At 35.6% G+C, this 22,667-nt stretch overlaps 1 protein-coding gene across 6 annotated transcripts in view; it reads right to left on the reverse strand.

Annotated features, from left to right (window-relative positions):
* Positions 1 to 59: 59 nt before the first annotated feature.
* LOC132701248 (protein hu-li tai shao) overlaps positions 60 to 22,667 on the reverse strand; it is a 53,065-nt gene continuing 30,457 nt past the window's right edge. The window contains exons 1-14 of one of the 6 annotated variants that reach the window (XM_060669032.1): positions 22,395 to 22,532; positions 20,745 to 20,934; positions 18,388 to 18,538; positions 18,109 to 18,323; positions 11,945 to 12,657; positions 10,144 to 10,270; positions 9,010 to 9,123; positions 6,962 to 7,247; positions 6,781 to 6,903; positions 6,404 to 6,475; positions 4,872 to 4,934; positions 1,340 to 1,377; positions 1,148 to 1,258; positions 60 to 1,096 (exon numbers count right to left, since the gene is read on the reverse strand). In XM_060669032.1, coding sequence (XP_060525015.1) covers positions 1,148 to 1,258; positions 1,340 to 1,377; positions 4,872 to 4,934; positions 6,404 to 6,475; positions 6,781 to 6,903; positions 6,962 to 7,247; positions 9,010 to 9,123; positions 10,144 to 10,270; positions 11,945 to 12,657; positions 18,109 to 18,323; positions 18,388 to 18,538; positions 20,745 to 20,934; positions 22,395 to 22,405 — 2,214 coding nt within the window. In that variant the 5' untranslated portion in view covers positions 22,406 to 22,532 and the 3' untranslated portion in view covers positions 60 to 1,096. Of the gene's footprint in view, positions 1,097 to 1,147; positions 1,259 to 1,309; positions 1,378 to 1,401; positions 4,734 to 4,871; positions 4,935 to 6,403; positions 6,476 to 6,780; positions 6,904 to 6,961; positions 7,248 to 9,009; positions 9,124 to 10,143; positions 10,271 to 11,944; positions 12,658 to 18,108; positions 18,324 to 18,387; positions 18,539 to 20,744; positions 20,935 to 22,394; positions 22,547 to 22,667 lie in introns of those variants that run through there. The other 5 variants (XM_060669030.1, XM_060669031.1, XM_060669034.1 and 2 more) reach the window with 5 other exon arrangements.

Raw genomic sequence — 22,667 nt, forward strand, 5'->3', positions numbered from 1 at the left:
GGTACAACTAACATATACTTGCACAGTACACTTCATATAGAACAAAGAAAAAAACTAAATGGCGAGAAAAGCTGTTTATTTAGGAAAACAAAAAAAAAGTATATATATATATATAAAAACGAGTACTCTTTTGTGCAAAATATTTTAAAATACATAAGACTATATGAACAAGTGTCCCTACTCCCGGCGCGTTGGAAAAAAAATATATGAAAATTATTATATGGCAATAACATTTTCTTATAGCTTATCTCTTTTCATACAAAAAATATATAGTAACAGCAAACTCAAAAGACAAAAGCATATATATATCAAAAAAATTTACATAAATAAAACATTTGCAAAATTACGCTTGCAACTTCTCCTTGGATAGTTTCAAAATATTGTCAATTCACCGATCATTTACCTTTAGAGATCACCATCACAATAAAATTATTTTGCGGAATGGAAAACTATATACTGGCTATAAAACATTCTCAAAATAAACAAAAAAACAGAAAGAAAAGACTCACAGAGACTTCTGAAATCCACAGACAATTGAATAACACTGGCAGTCAAGATGAATTATTAATCCAAAGATAAGTCGCAATTTTACACCACAAATTCTGTGCCAAATTTTGAAGATTATGTGGTAGTATATTATTTCATATTTAAACTGAATGCTACATGTAACGCTAACCAAAAATATCACTTTACAAATAAAACTTCAAATTTGGGCACTTACATTCCATAATTATAACAAACAACTCAAAAAAACTTTGGTGATGTCATATAACCACATTCAGCATGAATTTAGACTGTGTGGGCAGATTGTTCTTTTGACATTGTTCGTTCTGTCCTCCCCTAAATACCTATATAATCTTATTTGAAAATGTACTAATCAATAAGTCATAATAAATCATGATCCTGTACAAATAAGCTAAAATATATTATAGAAATTTAATTTTTTTAATGGTTAGACCAATGCAGTCCCGTGTCACGTTTAGTGCAAAGAAATTTAGCTGCTGCTATAAACTACGAAATATATTTAACTGAAATTTATCGCTGGCAGTCTCGATGGAGGAGGCGTTTTTTCTTATTTAGATTAACGGGGCAGTGCCTAATAATAACAATAAATAAGAAAGCATACCAGGGAACAAAATGACCTTACCTATGCTTCACGAATTTTTTTTTCTTTTTTCTTCTTAAGGAACGATGGCGTCCTTAAACCTTTTTTCTTCTTCTTGTCTTTCTTTGGAGACCCTTCAGATACGGAGCGGTCCTGAAAATGGTCGGTATATTTTTAATAACGAAGAAGTATTTTATTGCTTACCTCTTTACTGCTCTGTGACAGGGTACTCACATGAGCATCTGACTGGTCCCCGTTGACAGTGTTTTCACCTAAAAACAATTATTATTGAAATTGGTTACTGAACCATGAACCGAATTAAATAAATTTTAATATTAATTTTTTTCCTTTAAATATCATAGTTACTTCTTTTTAAAATTAAAATATTATGTCAAGACCTTTCTTTGGGCTGAACTATGGCCCTTCAGAGTAGTGTTGTGTCAATCGTTCATTTTACGAGGAGCGAATCTTTTCAATCAATCGTTCATTTCAATACTTGATGCCGACATAAGCGACAATAGTCACTAAATCCGAACGGTCCGAAGCCCCATTCAGATTCATTTGAATTATTGTTGTGTCTTTATGTTGTTTTCTGTTCTAGTTAGTATAATATTTAGCTGTGTTCTGCTTTTTATTAAATCACGATTTTATCTAAATAGGTGCTACATATTGGGTTGTACCAGTAAAAAATTAATTTGTTTAAATTAAATACCTGTGTGGAAATAGATATTTGATTCAATATTCAATTCGACACATAAGCAAATCTACCAATCAATGTCGCAACTCAATACTATAGAATAATTTATAACAACACTCCCATTCCTTTTCTGCGGCCTACCTCAGTCATGCATTTAAATCTTCAACAATTAAACCAACGTATAAGCGGGTTTTGGTCGTTCGATCCTGTGAAGTGATTGAATCAAAGTGACGGAATCGATCGCGATTGACACAACACTACTTCAGAGTTTCGTTTAATGTCAAAGGAATTTTAAAAAATTATTCTATGAAAAGCATAATAAATAACTGTTTAAATGAAACATTCCAACAAGTGATTTTAATGTACTAGGAGAGTTTTCCTCTTTGTAACAGAGCAATGTGAATATGAGTAAATCGTATGTACATTTTTTTTCTACCAGTAACCGAACTGACGCTAGCTATAACGCCAGTCAGATCTTCACAATTTGTTGATTGCTTCCGATATCTTCCGGTTAGGAGAAAGAGGGAGTTTTGTTTGATTAACTATAACCCCAAAACTTAATTTTTTGCTTTCCATTTTTGTAGCGAATACTTGTATTACAGGAAGTTAAGCTTACAGTGTCATTCTTCTTCAAATTTAAAACCAGGTTACTTTCAAGTACGTAAAAAGGAAAAAAAAACAAAATGAAGGAAAAAACTTTAAATAAATGTAAACCATGGTCTGATACGTCGTGTTAATTGGAAAGAAAAATGTAAAAATCAGCAAATAGATTAGTCCGTGTGCTGCACTCTTGCCTTTTCCTTTAAGTTTCATTTTGTATAAAATTTAGTTTTATTCGACTCATATTATTCTTATTTTTGTGCTAATATTTGTAATTTACTGGATGGCGTCGAATTTCAAAAAATGTGTTTTAAATATTTTCTTCGTATAGCACAAAAAAGATATGGAAGCACCTGGGAGATCGTTGAATGAAACTCGAGTTATATAATGAATGATGATGAATTGCAATTAATATCAAAAGTGTGTGTGAAAGGCAGGAACAAATTTAATCTCCAAACATGCATGGGGACTGGCAAAAACGAAAACCCTGGCACCTGACTACAAATACTCCCGAGGAATTTAATTCGCCGCTAAATTTTTAACAGCAACAAAATCCCAACCGTTCCTGCGTGTCCACCACTGCAGCCCACACCACCATTCGCAAAATGATCAAAACAAAGTGCAAAAGAAATTTATTGGTACAATGCAAAGCGGGAATAAAAAAAAAACACACCAAACGAAAGCGCCAAAAAACCAAAAACCACCCAAACCGTCAGAATTAAAACTTGGCGCTTTCGTAGCCCATCCAGTTGCCCTCGTCTGGAGCGATGTTCTCCTTATCGACGGCCGCGTTTTTGGCGGCGAAAATCACTTTGGCTTCACTGCGGACTAACCGTTCCTTAACGTTCGGGTTCCTAACAAACATGACTTGGTTGACCGCTGCGCTGCTATCGTCATCTTCGCTGTCCTCGATGATCCCCCGCTCCTCGCTAAAGGACTTGAACGAATCGTTCGATATCTCAAAGTCCGGCGAAAGATGCGCGCCGAACAGATTCTTTCTCGCTTGTTCTCTGATCGGAGAACGTTCTACGCCGACTCCTTCCTTCGCCTGCTTCATGGGCGGTTCGGTATCGAAATCGTCGGGAGGCCTTAGCAGAATATCGTCCACGTTTATTACTCTGCGAGGCGGTGCTTGTGACACCCTCGGTGACGACGACCCGATCATGATCCAGTACGTTTCCGAATGCGATTTCGAAGCCTTTTTAAACGACGTTACTTCCGCCGGTTCGCCGCCTGCTCGAGGCGTAGACGTTTCGCCCTTATCGGTGGGCAAGTTCCCCGCAAAGTCCGCGAAATTGCCGTTATTCAAACGGTCGAAAAAGACGTCCAGTATTTCCGAGAGGAACTCCGTTGTCGTGAAGATTTTATCCGAAACGTTGTAAACACCGTCGCCGCCGTCATCGTCGTCGTCCTGCAATCTGTCGTCGCGTTCGAGCAGTTTGAGCACGTAACCGGCCAGTTTGAGCCTCAGCTCGTTCTTATCGTCGGGATTCAACGAATCCTCGTATAGACGCGAGTACAACTTCACCAGGTCTCCGACGAACTTTGCGGCGCTCGCATCATCGTTCAACTCCGGGAAAACGATCAGCTCCTTCGTTTCGAAACTCTGCTCGATCAGAAACTCCTTAATCACGGCTCCCATGGCCACGATTCGGTCGTCCACGGGGGAGGAGACGGGCGAGTCGCCGTTTAAAGTCAAATCGCTCACACCTTCGTCGGTGGTCGCGAGGGCGTTCCCGTCGCTCTCCGAACTGCCGGAGGAGTTTATGGTGGCCACCTCGTCGGTCATTTCCGCAAGGCTCTCGTTATCGACGGGGGCGTCGTGTTCGGCGAACTCCACCACGCCGGCCACGCACATCATGTTGCGTTTCATCTCCCTCAGGATACTCTCCTCGAAACTCTCGCCTGGGACTGACTTTCGCAACGTTTTCGAACGCTCGTCAACGTACAACGGGGTGTACTCGACGTTGCTGTGCGACCACGGCGCCCTCTCGAAATTATTCATATAGGCGGTTTGGCAACCTTGGCTATTCAACGTCGGCACCTCGACAATGTTCAAAGCGCGCGCGAACGGGCGTACGAAAGCGCTGATGGTGTCCAGTGACACGTCGACGGCGATCGAGCGAGAATCTTTGAGGGTGAGCGTTACGACGGCAGGTTTCGGGTGAAAATCGAAGCGAGCGAAACGGGGCACGAGCATGGGTCGCATGATCGGCACGTGACCGCGCCGCGCGATGTGAAAATGTACGGGATTCGGGATAACGTAGGAACCTTTCGGGAAACCGGCGTGATAGTTCGTGCGGTAATGGGTAAGCGTGACGGCGGCGCCACCTGCAAGACAAGACACAGTTTGAAAGTGACGTACGGGTCGCCTGGAAGGCACTCGCGCGGTTCTGGAAAGGGGTTAGAAGCGAAGCGACGAAGAAGCAAGCGGATGGGCGTGGCGTTACGCGGGCGCTAGATACTCACTTTTGTAACTGTTGACCGAGCGTCGTTCGGCGTGAAGAAACTGTTCTACGGGAGAAGCTTCGACTAGGCGTGCGGGAATACAAAAGATAAAAACCATGCAAAATAAAATGCCGTAAAAAAAAAGAAAAATAAACGTCACCCCGAACGATCGAGAAGTAGGTGGGCGGGGCATGCTCTGCGGCTTATAAAAAAAAAAGGCTTCTAAACTGTATTAAACCTTCTTGTTTAGGGTACCTACTTTGAATCGAAATAACGGCTATAAAGCAATTTCTATTTATATATGTTATGGCTGCAGAGTTAACGCGGCTGGGCTAGTTTAGACGCTGATTGGATGGTATACAAACTATCCGAAATATCTGGTTATTTTAAAGCAAAATATTTTTTGGTATACTACCCAGCTAGTACAAAATTTTCGGCTAAAATTTGAATAACTGAAGAACTGAATATTTTCAATAATCCATCGTTTGGAAGGTATGTAAACTAACCGATCCTGTCTAGTTCATTTCATTCAGTAAAATAATTCTTAGGCAAAAATAAAGTTTAGGCTAGGTAGTATTAGATACAACGTGACATTGCTAGTGCTACTTAAATATAACACATAACAAACTTGACGACCTCTGTGCTAAGTTTCCTTGACAGCTTTAAATTTCACTCAAACGCAAAATAATTTTTCACTATTTTTAAGGAATATTGCCAAATATTTATTTATTTATGAAATTACTCTAGCACACATGTAGATAAACAAGTGCAGTTCATAACTGACCATCTAGCTCTGTCACCGTGCTGAGTTTCCTGGACAGCTTTAATGACATCATAAAATTCACTCAAACGCAAAACAATTTTTCATTATTTTTAAGTAATATTGCATAAGATTTGTTTATTTCCTTATAAATGTTATACACCTAGAGATATGTAAAAATAACAACAAAAACAGTCTGGAGTTAAACTTAAGTGAAAAGGATCTATATTCACGGTGCTCATTTAAAAATGGTAAAGCTCTCTGAAATGAGTTATTACAACCACAATTTGTATAATGAAAAGTTGTATGGAAAAGTTCAAATTCTCGAAGTATGTGGTGGTCTGTTTAGGCTGAGTTTATTTAGTAGTTCAAAAATGAACACTAAGTAGAACTGAGTTATCAATGTATTGAGTTTTTTGTGAAATAGTCAAAAACCACAGGTTAATTTGTACACATTTCTTGTGGTCTATATTTTGGCGGTAAATCTCGTATAAATTGTTTGCAAACTAACTCTGGATAGTATACAACCAAGCAATTTTCCTTCAAAATAACCAGGCACAAACTAGCCGAGTTAACACCAATCGTAACATATAAAAAAAGAACAACAAACTCTTTTTCCTAATGTAAAAAAACTATTTGATTGGAGACTATGTCTTACCCCCAGCCCGTCAATTTAATGTACCACTAGCTACAAAAAGTGAAAATTCAGTTTAGATTAAAAAAAAAACGAATTTCTCTTTCTCCCTACGTCTCGCTCAATTACCTAAGTGGCAAAACAAGGTGGAGAACTTACCGTCACTCAATACCACCTCCGGCTGGCTTGGTCTCGGAGCCGTTTTCGTTTCTATCCGAAGGATCTGCGGTTCTGGGAAAAAAAAATGAAAAAACGAATTCGCAAAAATTAATTACATAATTTAACTTTGGGTCGATAGAGCACCGCGAGTAATGTGAGAGCTCTAGGGCGCTGTAAATTAGGAATTTGCTGGTTTTTCAAAAAAATTTAAGCCCTTGGTGTTAATGATAGATGGGCAATCATATACTCAAATTATGCTCATTCGAATAGTTCAAACGTACCCACAGGGTATTATATATGTACACCTAGACTCCTACTAAGGTGTAATAGGTGGAGACGAGTGAGTGGGGCTTAACACAATACCAATCAGCACTTACCATCCCTGCTCTCCTCCTCTGTCTCGCTGGTAACGGACGTCGGTGACCTGAGATGAATCCCGTCCATCCTCTTGTTGATTTGAGCGGAGGATAACCCTTCGGATTCGCTGTAGTCCGTGTCGTCTGCAAAAACCACGTGACATGTCAAACGAGGAAACCCGACGACGGCCGAGCGACTCACAATCTCCCTTGGTTTTCCGCTCCACCACCTTCTTGTACTCATCGAGTTCCTCGTCGGTCACCGAATCGAACGGATTCTTCGCATAGGGCGACTTGTAGACCGTCGCGTTGTGCTGGTGGCCTCGCTGAATGATGCCCTTGGAAGCGGCCCCCATTAGGACCACTTGATCCCCGGTCTGGGTCACTGTAGCGTCTTGCATTTTGCGCGCCTCCTCCCACGTCACGCCCTCGAGGATGTGCGACTGCGGCCCGGCCGATATTTTGTCCGCCCTCCTGTAGTCTTTGATCTAAGTCGTCGGTTAAGTTTGGGAAAATTAACAAACATGAACAAGTGGAGTGGGAAACGATTAAAAAATATTTGAAAAACCATCAGCCAGAAAAGTCCATGTCTTCCGTAAATGACTTCTTCGAGTAATACATATGTCGAATATAGGTTTTTATTTTTATTGTGACACTAGAATTCGGAGATCATGAAAAGAGCTATCTAAAAATTTTGCAAATAACTAAAAGTTTTATGATTTCGTTTCCATTATCTTCCGAATAATAAAAGCAAATGATCGTCGTAAAGATTCGATTTCAAAAATATATAGTTTGTTGGGGGATTTTTGAAGTAACTCGTTTATTATTCAATATTCAGTATACTTTGTAAGGGAAAACGTTGGTGATATTCAAGTAGAACTTGCGATGCGTTTTCATTGTTTGAATAAAAAACCAAATTATTTCACAATTTCATGTTTGAAATTGTGAAATTGAAATTGTGAAATTGAAATTGAAATCAACTAAAACAAAACAAAAGCAAACAAAAAAAGTGAAATTGTCGTTTTTTACATTCCAGATAATAGAGAAAAAACCATACAACTTTCATGTAAAAAAATTTTTTCCTGTGCTCAGAACTCTTTATGCGGGGACACGCAGTGCCTCAAGGGATATTTAAAAAAGATCTAAAAAGTGCTATAAAAATTGAAAAACCAGAAAAAAATGTTTTGGCAACCTTTATAAAAATTTTAATACGTCCAAACACAAAATCTAAGCAAACTTGGAGCCTCCATTAAAATGTGTGTACGCCAAGTACATTGACAACGAGAATTTTGTTTTTATATTGTTACTCACCTAAATATAAAGGAACGGTTCCTTTCCAGATTTTAAACAATAAAAAATTACGGCAAGAGGGTTGGGGGGTTACAAAAATCATGTCCTTAATAATATTCGAGAATTAGCTTGTCCTAAAAAAGGTCTGCCTATGCCTATTAATAAACTCTGTAGGCGAGTGTCAAAATACAAATAAAAACCCCGTACCTACCTGCAGCGTTTATTTTTATTGCTATTTTTTTAAATTCTGTTATGTGTGTTATTTTGTCATAGTTTATTTATATATATGTTTTTTTGTCTTTTTTAGTTTTTTGTATTTATTCGCGATAACTTAGCTTTTTGCCATAAAGACATATTTGGGCTCGTGCAATTCTACCTAAACGTTGGTTGAGACGTTAAGAAGCTATTTTTGCAGGTAGAATGATATTTTTTACGTCCTTCAACTCTAGGCTCTACCCATCAACGGAAACATTTTAAAAGAGTACCGTGTTGTGTGTTAATCATATTTTTCTTGTGTAAAAAGAAGAATACAATAGAAATTAATTAAATTAAAAACCACCCTAAGTGAGAGTAGCCAGTCTGCCCCCAGTTACATAGTTGCGGTTGCGGCTTAAATCACACCCCACTTAAGAAAGTTAGCAAGACTAAGGATAGAATAATAAAATAAACAATTACAAAAATAAAAATTGTTTACTGCTTTTCAATATTGATAATTAATACTGTTAGTGCCAGCTAATATATTTGTTTGGATTCGTTTTTATGCAAGCGCATGTCATTAGCTTTTTTTTCTGAAAGCTGCGCTGCTTTAAATTTAGCTAGAACTTAAAAACTAAAATACTATACAGCTCACTTCTCCCTTACAGCCGTACTCAGCTAAATTTTATAAAATAATTTAGAAATACGGGTTCTTTTACAGTGTTAACACACTTACCTTCTTATCGCAAACAAAAAAGGACTTACCTGTTGCTGTTTCTGTTTGAACTCTTTCGGGTTGGTGCCCTGCGGAACGAACTGCAAGGCGGAGTCGATTTTCACCGGCGTGCTGGAATGGCTGGGCGATCCCTCCGCGACCCACTGAAACAGCAAAACCAGCACGTCAGCAACGACCTCGAAACGCGCGCGACAAACGAAAAGCGGCTCGGCGATAGCGGACGGTAAAACGCGCGCGTGTGTGCCCGTCTTTAGTGCAATGTCGACATTCCGCCGTGTGCTGGTTTTGCCGTTCCCGTCCCGCCTCGAAGGCGGACATTTGACACAAAATCACGGGCACACTGTCAGAAATTCTTGAGGCGAATAAAAAGTCCACGCCGCTAAGTCATTTTCAATATTTTATTGATCTTAAATCACGCCGAAGCAGAAAGTATAATGTTTTGCTAAATGAGTTGAAATGAGTGATAACGGAATTCTTACATCTACACGACACTGATCACACTTACTTTTAACATTAGCGAAAAAATAATTAGTCCGTCAATGAAAAAAGCTTCCCAAACAAAATGGCACATCGTTTCGACAATACACAACCACAAAAATATGTTTACTTAAATTTAAACTAAACTATTCAAGCTCGGAATGTATAACCATCATTTAGTGTTGTGCTCCATGTTTAAGTTTATAAACTAATGTGTATATTTATTTCAAATAAAATATCAATTTGGGTTAACTGAAAAATGATACTAAATAGGAACCAGTTTGTGCTTTCTCTGCATGAAAAAGTGTTGCGTGCTAAAAGCAAATGCCGCTGTCAACGCACGCACGAGGTCAGAGTAACAAAAAAAATTATGACTCCAACCATAAGCAAGAAAATAATATCAGCAATATCAAGGGTTGTGTGAGGAAGCCGACATCTTAAGGAATGTATGTAACATTATTATGAGCTAACGGCCAGCAAACTAGTTCGGATGTGAGTAGTTCAAATGTACCGCCTATAGAACAACAGTTAGGTTCAAAAGACGGCGCCTCCCCATCACCCCCTCCCCAAACTCTGGACAATTTAAACCTATCAATAAACATTTCGTAAAAGCTCTTAGATTACTAACAATAAACTCTTAGTGGACTATATATTTAATTCTTATCTTCGAATTTAATGATTTCTACCTTGGTTATTTTCTTGGGGTCGGGAGTGCCCGTCTCCAATATTTCCACCTTCTGGTAGACGTTCGGGGAGTTCAGCCAACGGCTACGGTCGTGACCCTTCCTGCCGCCCTCCAACTTGCGCCAGAGCCTAAAGCAAAAATAATTAAAAACAGGGTTATTCGCTCTATAGGGCATGGGATATTGTGGAAAAATATAAAATGGGTGGTTATCGATTATGGTAATTTCTTAAAAATTACTTTCATATTGCACAGGTTGTGTAAAAAGTGTTAAAAGTAGCATATACCATATTTATCATCTCAATTACCTGTCGAACGGCTTAAGATAATGTAATCTAAATAAATGACAGATGATTTTTCCTGAAAGGTCTGCTTATTTACATATTTCTCTGATGTTTTAACACGAGTTGACGTTGCATTGAAGCAAATTTTATGGTATGTTTAAAAACTAACGGGTGCAACAAATATGTATATTGTATAAAATTCTTTAAAATGTTATGAAACTATTCTATTCAAATCATTTTATAGTAACAATATATTTCATTTTTCTTATTTTGATATGTCGAGTTTCATATTAGGTACTAACTTGGTTCTAAGTCATTTTTTCTTGTAGTCTGTTGAAGCTGTGTTTTGGTAATAACAGAATGGAAATGGATTGTCTATTGTTATACTCTAATGTAACTTTTGCTGAGAGATTTAATATAGATATATTTTCAGAAACCCCAAATTATTTTTGAGATCTTAAGGCACCAAAAAGCCTATCGAAACACAAAGTTATTTTAAATGTAGAATTCAAAAATGGTTAAAAAAAAAACATAACTTTGAAACTTAACAGTTTACATATCCCAGACGTAAGGCTTTTTGAAAATTTGTACTTTACATTTTTCATTCATTTACATATTTTATTAAAATAAACATGTTTGCGCAAAAAAAGCAAACAAAATCAAAATATAAACACGTTAAAATAGTTAGATGATGTTAAGAAATGTATTTAAATATATATTATATCCAAATTAGCTGAAAAATGTTATTGGATTAAGATAAATTGTGTATAAGTAGGGAAGTTTTTTATTCGCTGATACCCAAAAAGACAGTTCCATTAAAAAAAAACACAACTTTGATACTTTTAATACTTTGGGAAAACCTGTACATTACGAAATTAATTTTGAAAAGTCCTGTTATCTCAGACGCAAAACTTTTTGAAAACGTGTATATTAAAATTTACACCACTTATTTAAATTTACATTAGGTCAAATAGCCCAGAAAATACTTTTTTTTTTTAATAAAGTTGGGTAAAATTAAAACTCAAGTATTAGCCACTTGAAATTTTGGGCCACTCTATAAGATTTGAAGTTTTTTCATAATTGGGATTTACAATATGGTCTATTGTTGCACTGCAACTTTTATTGATATATATTAAATACTTCTTATATATTTGAAAAATTAAATTCGATTAAATTTTGACAAAACTAGAATCCAAAAAAGTTATAACATAAAAAGAGTTTAATTTAAAGAAACACAACTTTTATACTTTTAACGTTTCTCGGACAAATGAATAAAAGTACTTTTAAACAGTAACCATAAGAGATAGGACCTCACATATGTCAGACTTAAAAATATTTGAAAAGCTATATATCAAACATTACATATTTGAAATTTGAAAAAAGAAAATAGCTAACTTCTTATTTGTTAACTGGTACATTGGTTTTGCGAAATTAAGTTTAATTTATATTTTGACATTGAGAATTTTTAAGGGAAATATTTTTGGATATATGTATCATTGCCCAGCCAGCTAGCGAACTTACCCTTGCCTGTAGAGCTCCTCCTCCTCGAGCAGGTACCCGAGGGATGAAACGGCCGGGGGTACTTCGACGTCGTTCCTCGGTTTCGGGGGTTCCCCCTTCACCAACGGGTGCCTGTAGATGTAGCCCGTGCGGAATCCGGCGTTGTCCAGCATCCGCATGAGCGCTTCGAACTCGACCCCGCCCACCCTCCACTTCCTTTCCACTTTGCCCTCCAAGATCGACGGTTGATCGGGCCTGGGGGTGCTCTCGGGGGCCCGGTGAGCGGCGTCGTATATCTTCTTCCTCGCCTCGTCGTTGAGCACCACCAGGTTATCTATGCCGAGTGGGAGGAGCTTGAGTTGCGACTCGGAAGCTAGGACGGTGTTGCGGGCGTTAAAGAAGGCCTCCTCGATCGTTTCCCCGCAACACAACGCTCCCTGGTTCGCGAGCAGTAGCACCTTGTTGATGGGGCCCAGGTTCCTGGCCAGTTTGTCTTTTTCGTCGGTGTCGAGCAGACCGCCGAGGTAGGCGTGGGTGCTGATCTCGCCCACGACTACGCTCTCCTGGCTCAGGGGCAGCAGGCCGTGTTTCAGTGCTGATACCGCGACCACGGACGGGGTGTGCACGTGGATGATGCACCGGAGGTCAGGTCGGGCAGCATGCACCGCCGCATGCAAAGAGAACGCGGTCACGTTGACGGAGAAGTTGGTGGTCCCTTGCTCGATCACGCTCCCCTGGAAAGAACGGAAAATGTAAATATATGTTTTTTTTTGCAACAAAATTTCTAATTCAGTTTTTAATTAGATTAGTGTTTCTCAACTGGATTTACTCCAAGGACCAGGAAAATATTTCACAATGGGAGCAATTTTTCCCAAAGATAAATCATAATTTTCAAAGCATTTGAGCATTTTCAAAGAGGTGGAAATCCACCCGTTCATGGTTTAAAGCTGTACATAGTACTTAAAAACGAATATTTACATTAAAAAATCTCTATACTTACATCATACTATTATACCAAGACTGCTTTATAGGATGTATATATGTATTTTTTATTAATATTATTTTTTCTAATTAACAGGTATTCAGGATCGCACGCTCAAGGGTGCTTGCTTAATAATAATCTAAAAATCATTCAACAAAGTGCAATAATCTAGTGTAACCCTCATATTCGTCGGTTCGTATATACATAATCAGTACATCATTATAATTTTTATTTTTATCGATATGATATGATTGATATGAACGATATATTCATTTTTTTAAATTAATATATCAGCAAAAATAACAATGAATCGAAATGTAAACGGCGTAAGTAAATCCAAAATAAAAAAAACTAATTGGCCATACTAAAAGATATATATAAACTAAAATTAATGAGATTGATGGTGGTCTTTGTTGCTGACTAAAGGCGTTAAACTAGTTCCCCAAATAAGACAACAAAATAAACAAAATTGAGATATTCCGTTGCAGTCTTTATCCAGAATTGATATATATTTACTGAATTAAACTGTGATTGAATTCCCAAATCTGAAGACAGTTTAATAAGTTCTGTTTCTTCGACTGTAGTGACGCTGTAATTATAATTATTAATAAATGGATTGGTTATCCAACGCACATCTTCCTCTAGGGGATAATGCTGATAAAAAACTATTGACAGTTCATTTAAATGCACCAAAATAACGCTGATAACGTTCTTCTGATCCACGTCATTAGTATTAAAGTAATCAAAGAAAAAGTGTTTTCTTCCGCACGTCTTTACCAGAATTTCAATTGCTTCTTGAAAGCAGCAATCTTATTGTAAAAGTAGAAAACGGTATTGGATTTACCTTGGAGACTTAAATTTAGTTCATTTATCAGTGAAAATATATCTGATATCTATGAAAGCTAGGCTACGCATTCCTTGTTTTGAAAATGTCTGTTCAACAATGATCCCTCCAGATTTAATTGCACTTGATTTTTTTTTATACAGTCGTTTAAGAACTTTTCTTTACTTCTGATAAAATTTACAATTCTTACCAAATCCAGAAGAATGTTTTCCAGTTGCGGGGACAATTTCTTTGCTGCGAAATTTAGTAATGTGCCTTTCATTTTCTTTTTAGTCATTTTGGTTATTAGTAGTTATAGCACATAGTTGCCAGTTTATCTGTTTTGTTTCATCCTAGATCAAAATGTTGCGATATCGACCTTTTTTGACACCTTGGATTTTGGCCAGATAGCTGGATTTTTAGAGGACCGGTGTTTGAGAAACACTAAGATAAGGTAGTTTTTTTTAACTTTGAAAAAGTATTAAAAAAAAGTGTGACAATAATAAATAATAAAGGTACTTCACTATTAATTCTTAAATGGAGATTCACACATAATTTTCTTTTATGTCAAAGCAATAAGGATTTTTTTCCGGTCATTTTAAACACATTTCCACACAACATTTTCGTAATATTGTTTTTTTTTAATAAAAGCCTTTAAAATGTGCTTTTTCAATGTTTTATGTGTTCACAGCCATTCTAGTTAATTTTTAAATAATTACCAAATAATCATCTGATATCTTTATTATTTTTCAATTAATTATGCCAGTGTTACTTTGAATATTTCATTCCACTTACAGCAATTTCGCGCGAAATGTGTAGCAACAAAAAAGTCAAATACAAACAAATTTAAATATCGATAGAAAATTTAAAAAAATCAAGAAAAAAGTCACTTCTCATTAAACGAGCTGAACTGCTGATTCTATTTGGATTTATATTTCATTAAATTTTTATTAGACAGACCCGTTAAAAAAAAACAATTTTATACTCAATATTTGTCACATTCTCTGGTAATTAATATCAACACTCTGCATATTATTTTTTTATTCACGTCTTTATCACTGTTATTAAATGAAATGCTGAATTTAATGTCAAAACGAACGAATAAGTTTGCCAGATTGTAATTGGACTTTGATAATGCCACAACTAATGCAAGAATAGGCTTCCACGCAGTCAAAACCTCAAACCAATATAACATGAACGGGGCAGGCAGCTTGAATGACGTAGAACATATTATCATGGGAATATGGACTAATATCGATCAAGCACAAATTAAATGTCTCATTCAAAATATGTTTCGATCCGTTATAACGATTTTGATGTTTATGATTTTGTTTATTTTTTCTTATAATAAGCTATAATTGTTATGCATAACATTAAATTTAGTATTCCGTGCAATAACGGAGATAAAGGCATCTAATAATATTGAGAAGAATTCCCACAGAACTTGACAAACATTGAGTATAGAAGTGATGTTAATTTAAAAACTGCGTACACGCAAAAAAAAAAAATTATTAAGATTCAAGCTAGAATAAAAAAAATATATATATATATATATATATATATATATATATATATATATATATATATATATATATATATATATATATATATATATATATATATATATATATATTCTCACGTATTGATTCACGGATGGAAAAATGTGATGACACTATATTCCGGGATATCATCCGTTCGCTCGTTGAACTCCGACTGGAATCCTGCATCCGACTGGAATCCTGCAAATCTTGCATCCGACTGGAATCCTGCAGACGTTTCGCCAAAATCTCACTTGGCATCTTCAATGCTCGCGCTCCGAAAACACTTCGAACACTATATATATATATATATATATATATATATATATATATATATATATATATATATATATATATATATATATATATCCAAATCGAATCAGCAGGTCGCGAAAAAATTAACTTGCCGACCAAACTTTTAGTGATGGGGTAATGTTGATGCGAACTGTTTCGTTTTATAACCACGAAAAAAAGGCAAAATTAAGCAATCAATATTAAGTCGAGATTGAAAATTTCTCACTTAAAATTTTATTGATACCGATTGTTTCGCAAACTGTTGCTAGTAAAATCACCTGGTTTCTTAGAGCATTTTAATTATATTGCGCGATAAATTTTTTTAAGCAAAATGTGTTCTGCAACATTAAGATTTAGCGCAGTAAAACACGGCAAATTTAACGTAATTGTCCTCGCCTTAATAAATCCATATCGATCAATCGATACGTTAATTTCGTTTTATTTGTCAGCTCAAATGAGTTTGGGTTAAACGGGATGATCTAATCACGAACCAAGAGAAACGATTTACGGCCTCGTTCTTCCCATTGTTACGAAAAGCAACAACAATAAAAAAAAACAGATTACGGTCATTTGTTTGTGTTGTTAACGCTGGTTAAAGTTGTTTTTAAATGCACACTCGCGTTCACGCTCTGGGAACGATGCTGATTACGTTTCGCGACAGAAATCTTCTCGATTTCAGACGTATAAACGTCACGTCGACAAAAATTATCAAGTTGCCATTAGTGCGCAATGGGTCGTTCTTAGATGCGCAACACTAAATTAAATTTTGAAAAATTAATGTGCACACCAGGTTTTCAGGAAGATCCTTTTGCTTATACATCGTTTTTTTTTCTTTCAAATCGTTAAAAAAAAATCATGGAATCAAAAGAAAGTTTTATATATTCCATTTGTAGAATTGACAAAAATTCTCTTTAAACTGACATTTGACCCCTGCTACCTCGTTAAAGCCGCATTTGAACATTCAGAATTTTAATTAACAACGCACAATTTTAATCACTACGTTCCATTTTGTATAAAATTATCACAAATAGTTATTCAGCTCAGATTTACCTACATAAATAATTAGTTCCACCTATAGTTATACCCATTTTTCATCCCCTTTATTTATTCACGAACTAACTATACACCTACAAAAAATAACAACCAACACATTAGTTACCAAAGATATATTAAATAGATATTTGCCATTTGTCATTAATTTTGAGAGAGAGATTTCTTAAAAAGGCCATAGGTGAAAGTTAATTATCTAGGCATAGTGTGTGCCATTTTTGCAACGAAAATTATTGTTTCTACTCCGCTATCGAGTTAGTGAGACCACGCAGCAAATTTTCTGATGGTCGTAGTGTTGGGACTAATCAATTGACCGCTAATTGACTGGTCAAATTCGAAAAACATGTGACCGGTCAACTAACCAAAACTAACCCTAGATGGTGGTAGTGGAAAGTGTAACGTAACCATAAAAAAAATGCAATTACCCAGAAATTTTCTATACCAGTAATTTAATCGCATTCTTTCTATTGCACTGCATTTTTCAAGCAGAAAAGACACACAATAGTTATTTAAAATATTAAGTGTTGACAAAATAATGGCCAAGAATAATAACGAAAGCCATTATTTGAGATATAACATAGATTATCCAAAGGTTCGTTTCCACAATCGCAAAAAATAAATTTGATCAATGTTGCCCGCTGTACATCACCAAAATAACGAAAACATAAAAATAAAAACACTATACAGGGTGGAGCACTAGTGGAGGGCCTATCAAAAGAATCCGACGCACGGATCAACGGAGTTATTTTAAATTATACAGGGTGATATTAGAGGAGGTGCTCTATCGTTCTGAAATATTTTGAAATATGCAGTGTTGCCGTTTCTATATAAACGATGCAACATATTTTTTAGTTTAAATAGCGCCCCCTGTATATCATTTCAAATTTACATTCTCCCGAGTAATAAAGTATTTCCTAGATCTTTAAGCAATTTGGACCATTCAAGAAATCTTAATAGTTTCGAGTTTTAATTAACGAGGAAAGCGGAACTTTTCCGGACAGTTAGTGGAAGGATTCACGCCATTCTTTCATTTTCAAAATATAATAAAGAAACGGGCCCAATTTTGAAAAGTTTATATATATATATATATATATATATATATATATATATATATATATATATATGGCGACCGTGGAATTAAGCAGATGTCCCTCTGTTAAAAGAAAACATGGAAAACAACGCAGAATTCGAAGACGAATGAATGACAATTTAGAAGACAAACTACCACAGCAAATAAAAACAATGGATCCATTTGTCTTCGGATGCTAAACAAATTGTTTTGAATGTTTACAATTTTATAAGAAATTCAGTAGGCACAGCATTAAAAACAAGTGACATAGAACGTAAAAAATTGTTACTTTGTACTAATTTTGGTTTCAAGAATTGTTCGGCGAAAAATATTGATCCCGCTTATTAGTGTAATTAGGAGTAATAAACAGTAGGCAAAGTTAATCACGGGGTCGGTTGCAAAAGCACTATAATTCTGGTCCAAGTATACCTGCATATCGGCCTTGATCAGACTAGACGCGGTGATTTCGTGGAACAGCATCCCGTAAGGGTTGACGAGAAACTGTTCGTCGTCCTGGTTCAGACGGGCCGTGATGAGAGTGCCGGAACCCTGAGTCCATCCGTACAAGTCGATCAGTCTGAAGACGGAGGCCAGTTTGCACCTGAGAATTTTCTCGCCCTTCGCGTACCCCATCGATTCGATTCCTGCCGATACGCGTCAATTAATTACCCAAACGAGAGGGGAGAATGAACAAGTGAATAAAAGTACCTCTGATATCGTTGATGGGCAGAACGCAGCTCGAGTTTTTGAACACGTTGCCGGCTTGCTTGTTGACGCCGACCATATCTGAGATCTGTTGCAAGAGGCCGCTGGTCCCGGTGCCGTCTTTTAGTTGGGTTTCGATGATCCGTTCTAGTTCCTGTATGGTGAAAAAAAAATTATGTTATTGACGTCGGGCTTGTTGAGCCGTGCAAAACTATTTAGTGATGCATCAGCAATTCCTGCCGAACGATGCGAATGAACGAGCCGTTGAACATCAATCGCAGCGAAGAAGAAAAAAATTATCGAATGTGGGAAACAAAATAGTAATGTTCTTTCAAAATTTTTGATGTATATAGTTACTGAAAAAAGTAGTAGAAACTTTTATTGCAGAATATCACTGGCAAACAATATGTCATCTTCCATAATACTTCATTTATTTTTAATAAAGAAAAATCAGTACCGAAACAGAAAAGTAGTTCTTAGAACTGCTGCTTCTATTAAAGGAATCAAACTTCCTCATTTTTGATGCTCTGCGACTTAAATGTAAACAGAGGTGAATAGATGCTCAACGTGTGGTTGGGGGTAGTTAGCCTTACACAACAGTTGTGAACGCCGAACTTGCCAATTGATCAATTTTGCTCACTTAAATCACATCGAAATAATAAACATATAATTTGAGGTTATGTTTGAAATCACTTGGCATGTATGGTGGGGAAAGTGATTGGAAAACTATTTCGATAGAATAAATGTATGTGTGCTGTGTTCTTTCTTCTTTTCCAAGTGATTGCAATGCGTTTAATCCTAAACAAAGTGAACGCCATATTTCTGAGCTCACTTTAATCAGACCATGTAAGTGACAATAAAATCAGTTTTACTTAAATTACGACAGGATTAATCTGTTTGCAATCACTTGGCACGGGTGGGGGAAGTTTGAACCATTGCATAGTGTATAGATTTGATTACCTTTGACAACAACAAAAAAATTACACTAGATTATAAAAAAAAAACTTGATTTAATAGTATTTTAAAAATAAATTAGGCCTTGTGCGACTAACGGCCTCTTATCATCCTGTTGGATATTTTAATTCAATTGGACCTCCAAAAAATTGTATACAATGCATTGCCAGGAACATTTTTTATATTGCGTTAAAATATCAACTATAATTAACGTATATTGGGTATAATTGATATAAATTTTCTATCTATTTTAAAAAAACTCGGCGTAGATATTGATATCTCGTGTGATAGTTTTGAATTGCTTTTTATTGAATATTATTTTTTACTTTATTCGACTTCCATATGTTTTTTCAAAGGGAAATATACATTTTATTCCGGAACAAAACTTTTTTATATTTAATCATAACTGTAAAAAAAAATCTGGATCTAATATGTTCTTTTTTACATATTATATTTAACAAAGACATGTTTTTTTGTCAAAAAAGCACAGCACACAGCATGAAAAACATGAAGTAACGTCGACGGCGTCGAGGTTTTTCGCCCATTTTTAATGACGATGTTTTAAAATGGAGAAATACGTAAAACTTAATTCAAAAAAGATTTCTATTTATATATTACAGGTTTATAAATTAGGCGAGGTTAAAAGCTCCTTCAAAAATTGGACCTCCAAAAAATTGTTTATAAAGCATTGCCAGAAATATTTTTTATATTAAGTTAAAATTTTTTTTTTTAATTAATATTATTTTATATGGGGTTTTTTGTCATAAAAGCACAGAACGTATAAAAAAATGTACTAAAGGAACGTTCTAATTTTTCATATTTATGTACAAAATTTTTCGATATATATTTATATATTATGGCATTATAAAGTAAGCGTGGTTAAAAGTTACTTAAAATATTGATATTTTAATTCAATTCGACCTCCCAAAAAGTTTTTATAATTCACTGAATAATTGAAGTTTTCTAAATTTTTATAAAAATTTATAAAATTGATACAAGATTTAAGCTTTAAACAACGTCTGCGAGATATTGACAGTTCTGTGGTTGCCATAATCTAGCTAATTTTTATGATGACTTTTACTTTTGGATGATCTTGATCCAGAAATGGAGAAATTGGTTCTGTTCATAATTTATTTGTATCGATTGCATAGGAAATTACTTTGAATTGCTTTTTATTAAATATTACTTTTTACTTTTATTTGACTCCCATATTTTTTGTATAGGAAAACATAAATTTTATTGGGGAACAGATTTTTTTTCAATAATATTAGTTTATATAGCGTTTTTCGTCAAAAAAGCACAGCACACGTTTAAAAAAATGTACTAAAGAAACGTTCTAATGCCATAATGAAGTGATGTCGATTTCGTCGAGCTTTTTCGCGTATTTTTAATGATGAATCACTGACCTCTCGAAAAAGTTTACTGTTCATGATCAGCTCGACCCGCTTCCGACGCTCCATCTCGCGGACGTCGGCGTCGATGTCGGCTGGTCGCATCTTGGCACGCTGATCGTCGTCGACGATGAAACCGTTGTCCGTCGCGACGCCGTTAGTCGCCGGCGGCAACTCGTCCGCCTGACTCGTATCCGTCATGACTCTGCAAGAAAAAATGAAGCGTAAACCTTTTTAAATTTACTACGCAAAAGTTCGCAAATAAACGTAAATGCGATCGTTTCATTTTAAAAGTCATTTCATTATAAATAAGGTTGGAATTAGACTTTGACAATCAGTATCACCTCGATAATTGAAGTTAGAACAAAATAAGGAAAGCCCTAGAATATGTTTATGAAATTTTAACAAAAAAAAATCATAAGGATTGTTCCTCTAATATTGGCCATCCTATATATAAAATATTTATAGGTACAGCGATAAATATCTATAGAGTATTTGCGAATCGTATTATTTTGACCTTTGTGAATTCTGAAAATGCAGTAAAATTTAAAAAGAAGGTCATGCTCACTCCACTCCAAAAAACGCTTATATGTTATACGTTTTATGTTATAAATTTGCCAGGTTCAATAACGCTGTTGGCCAAAATAATAATTATTTTGATGGAATTAAACTTTTCAATGCGATTCCGATTGAATATGCATAATTTCCATTGCATAATTTGAAACGTTAAACAAAAAACATTACTATTAAATAGTCTACTCTCTCAATTAGTTAGTTAGTTAAGTTGGGTATAAAATTTATGATAATTATAATTTTGTAGTTGGGCTCACAAACCTGGAATTAGTCATTTTATTCTAATCACAATAAATAAGTCTCTTATGACGTCAACGTCAAATAAGGATGCCCAGTTTTTTTTCTTGAAGACAAAGTTAGATACAAAAAAACCGAAGAAACAAAAAAAAATCGTTTTTTGATTGCGTTCTTTAAGAAATGTTAAATATTCAAAAAATCAGTCGCGTAACCGGATAAACATCGATTATGTTATCCTCTGGGACACCACTGCAATGAATGATGTTATTTTTATACACAAAATAAAAACCACGAGGGGCAAATCACCATCCAAATTTCAAACGACCATAAGATTTCACAGATTTCCTATTGATTTTACTGATTCCACATAAATGATTAAATATAAAAACAGCAAAGGAATTTTCTTTTTTCATATGAAAGGTACCTATGTCACATGACCTGATTTTATGCCTCGAAAAGCCCATTTTAACGACTCCCAGTTTATTAAACTCTATTAATTAAGATACCACTTTCCTTTAAGAGATAGAGTAAAAAGCATTGAACTAAAATATTTGAATTTGTCTCAGCTTTAAAATCGCATTCACTCATTAAAATACGAAAACTTTGCAGAAAAAAAGAGTTTTAAAATGAAAAATAGCAATTACGCTTTCCGGTGGTCAATTAGAAAGCTGAAAAATAATTTCCAGCACGTTTTCTTCTTAATTTTTTTTCAAATTTTGAGGAATATATGTCTCCCCGATACCGTATTTCGTTGCTCTTACTGGGACACCCGGTATATAAAACAAAAAAATAAATAAATAAGTTATGGAACTCCAAGCACGATGGGCAATGATTCTGATTATTTAAAATTCATACAAATTACACATCCGGGAACAGTCGCTGCGACTTATCGTTGCGATTCATCGTTCACTGAACCGAACACACTTTCTCGTGTTCCTCACGTAATAAGTTAACGTACACCACCCACTACCGCCGATCATGTCCGATGATTTATTAATATTCAACATGTAAAAAAGAAATGCGCCGGCCAATCTAGCCACGGTGCGTTTCTATTTATACGTGTCGATCGATGATGAATCACGGCTATTTGCGCACGTACACAAAAATAAGATTAACATTAAAAGCCCC

The sequence above is a fragment of the Cylas formicarius genome, unplaced genomic scaffold (assembly GCF_029955315.1).
Source record: "Cylas formicarius isolate icCylForm1 unplaced genomic scaffold, icCylForm1.1 PGA_scaffold_4__25_contigs__length_36172078, whole genome shotgun sequence".
Lineage (NCBI taxonomy): Eukaryota > Metazoa > Arthropoda > Insecta > Coleoptera > Brentidae > Cylas > Cylas formicarius.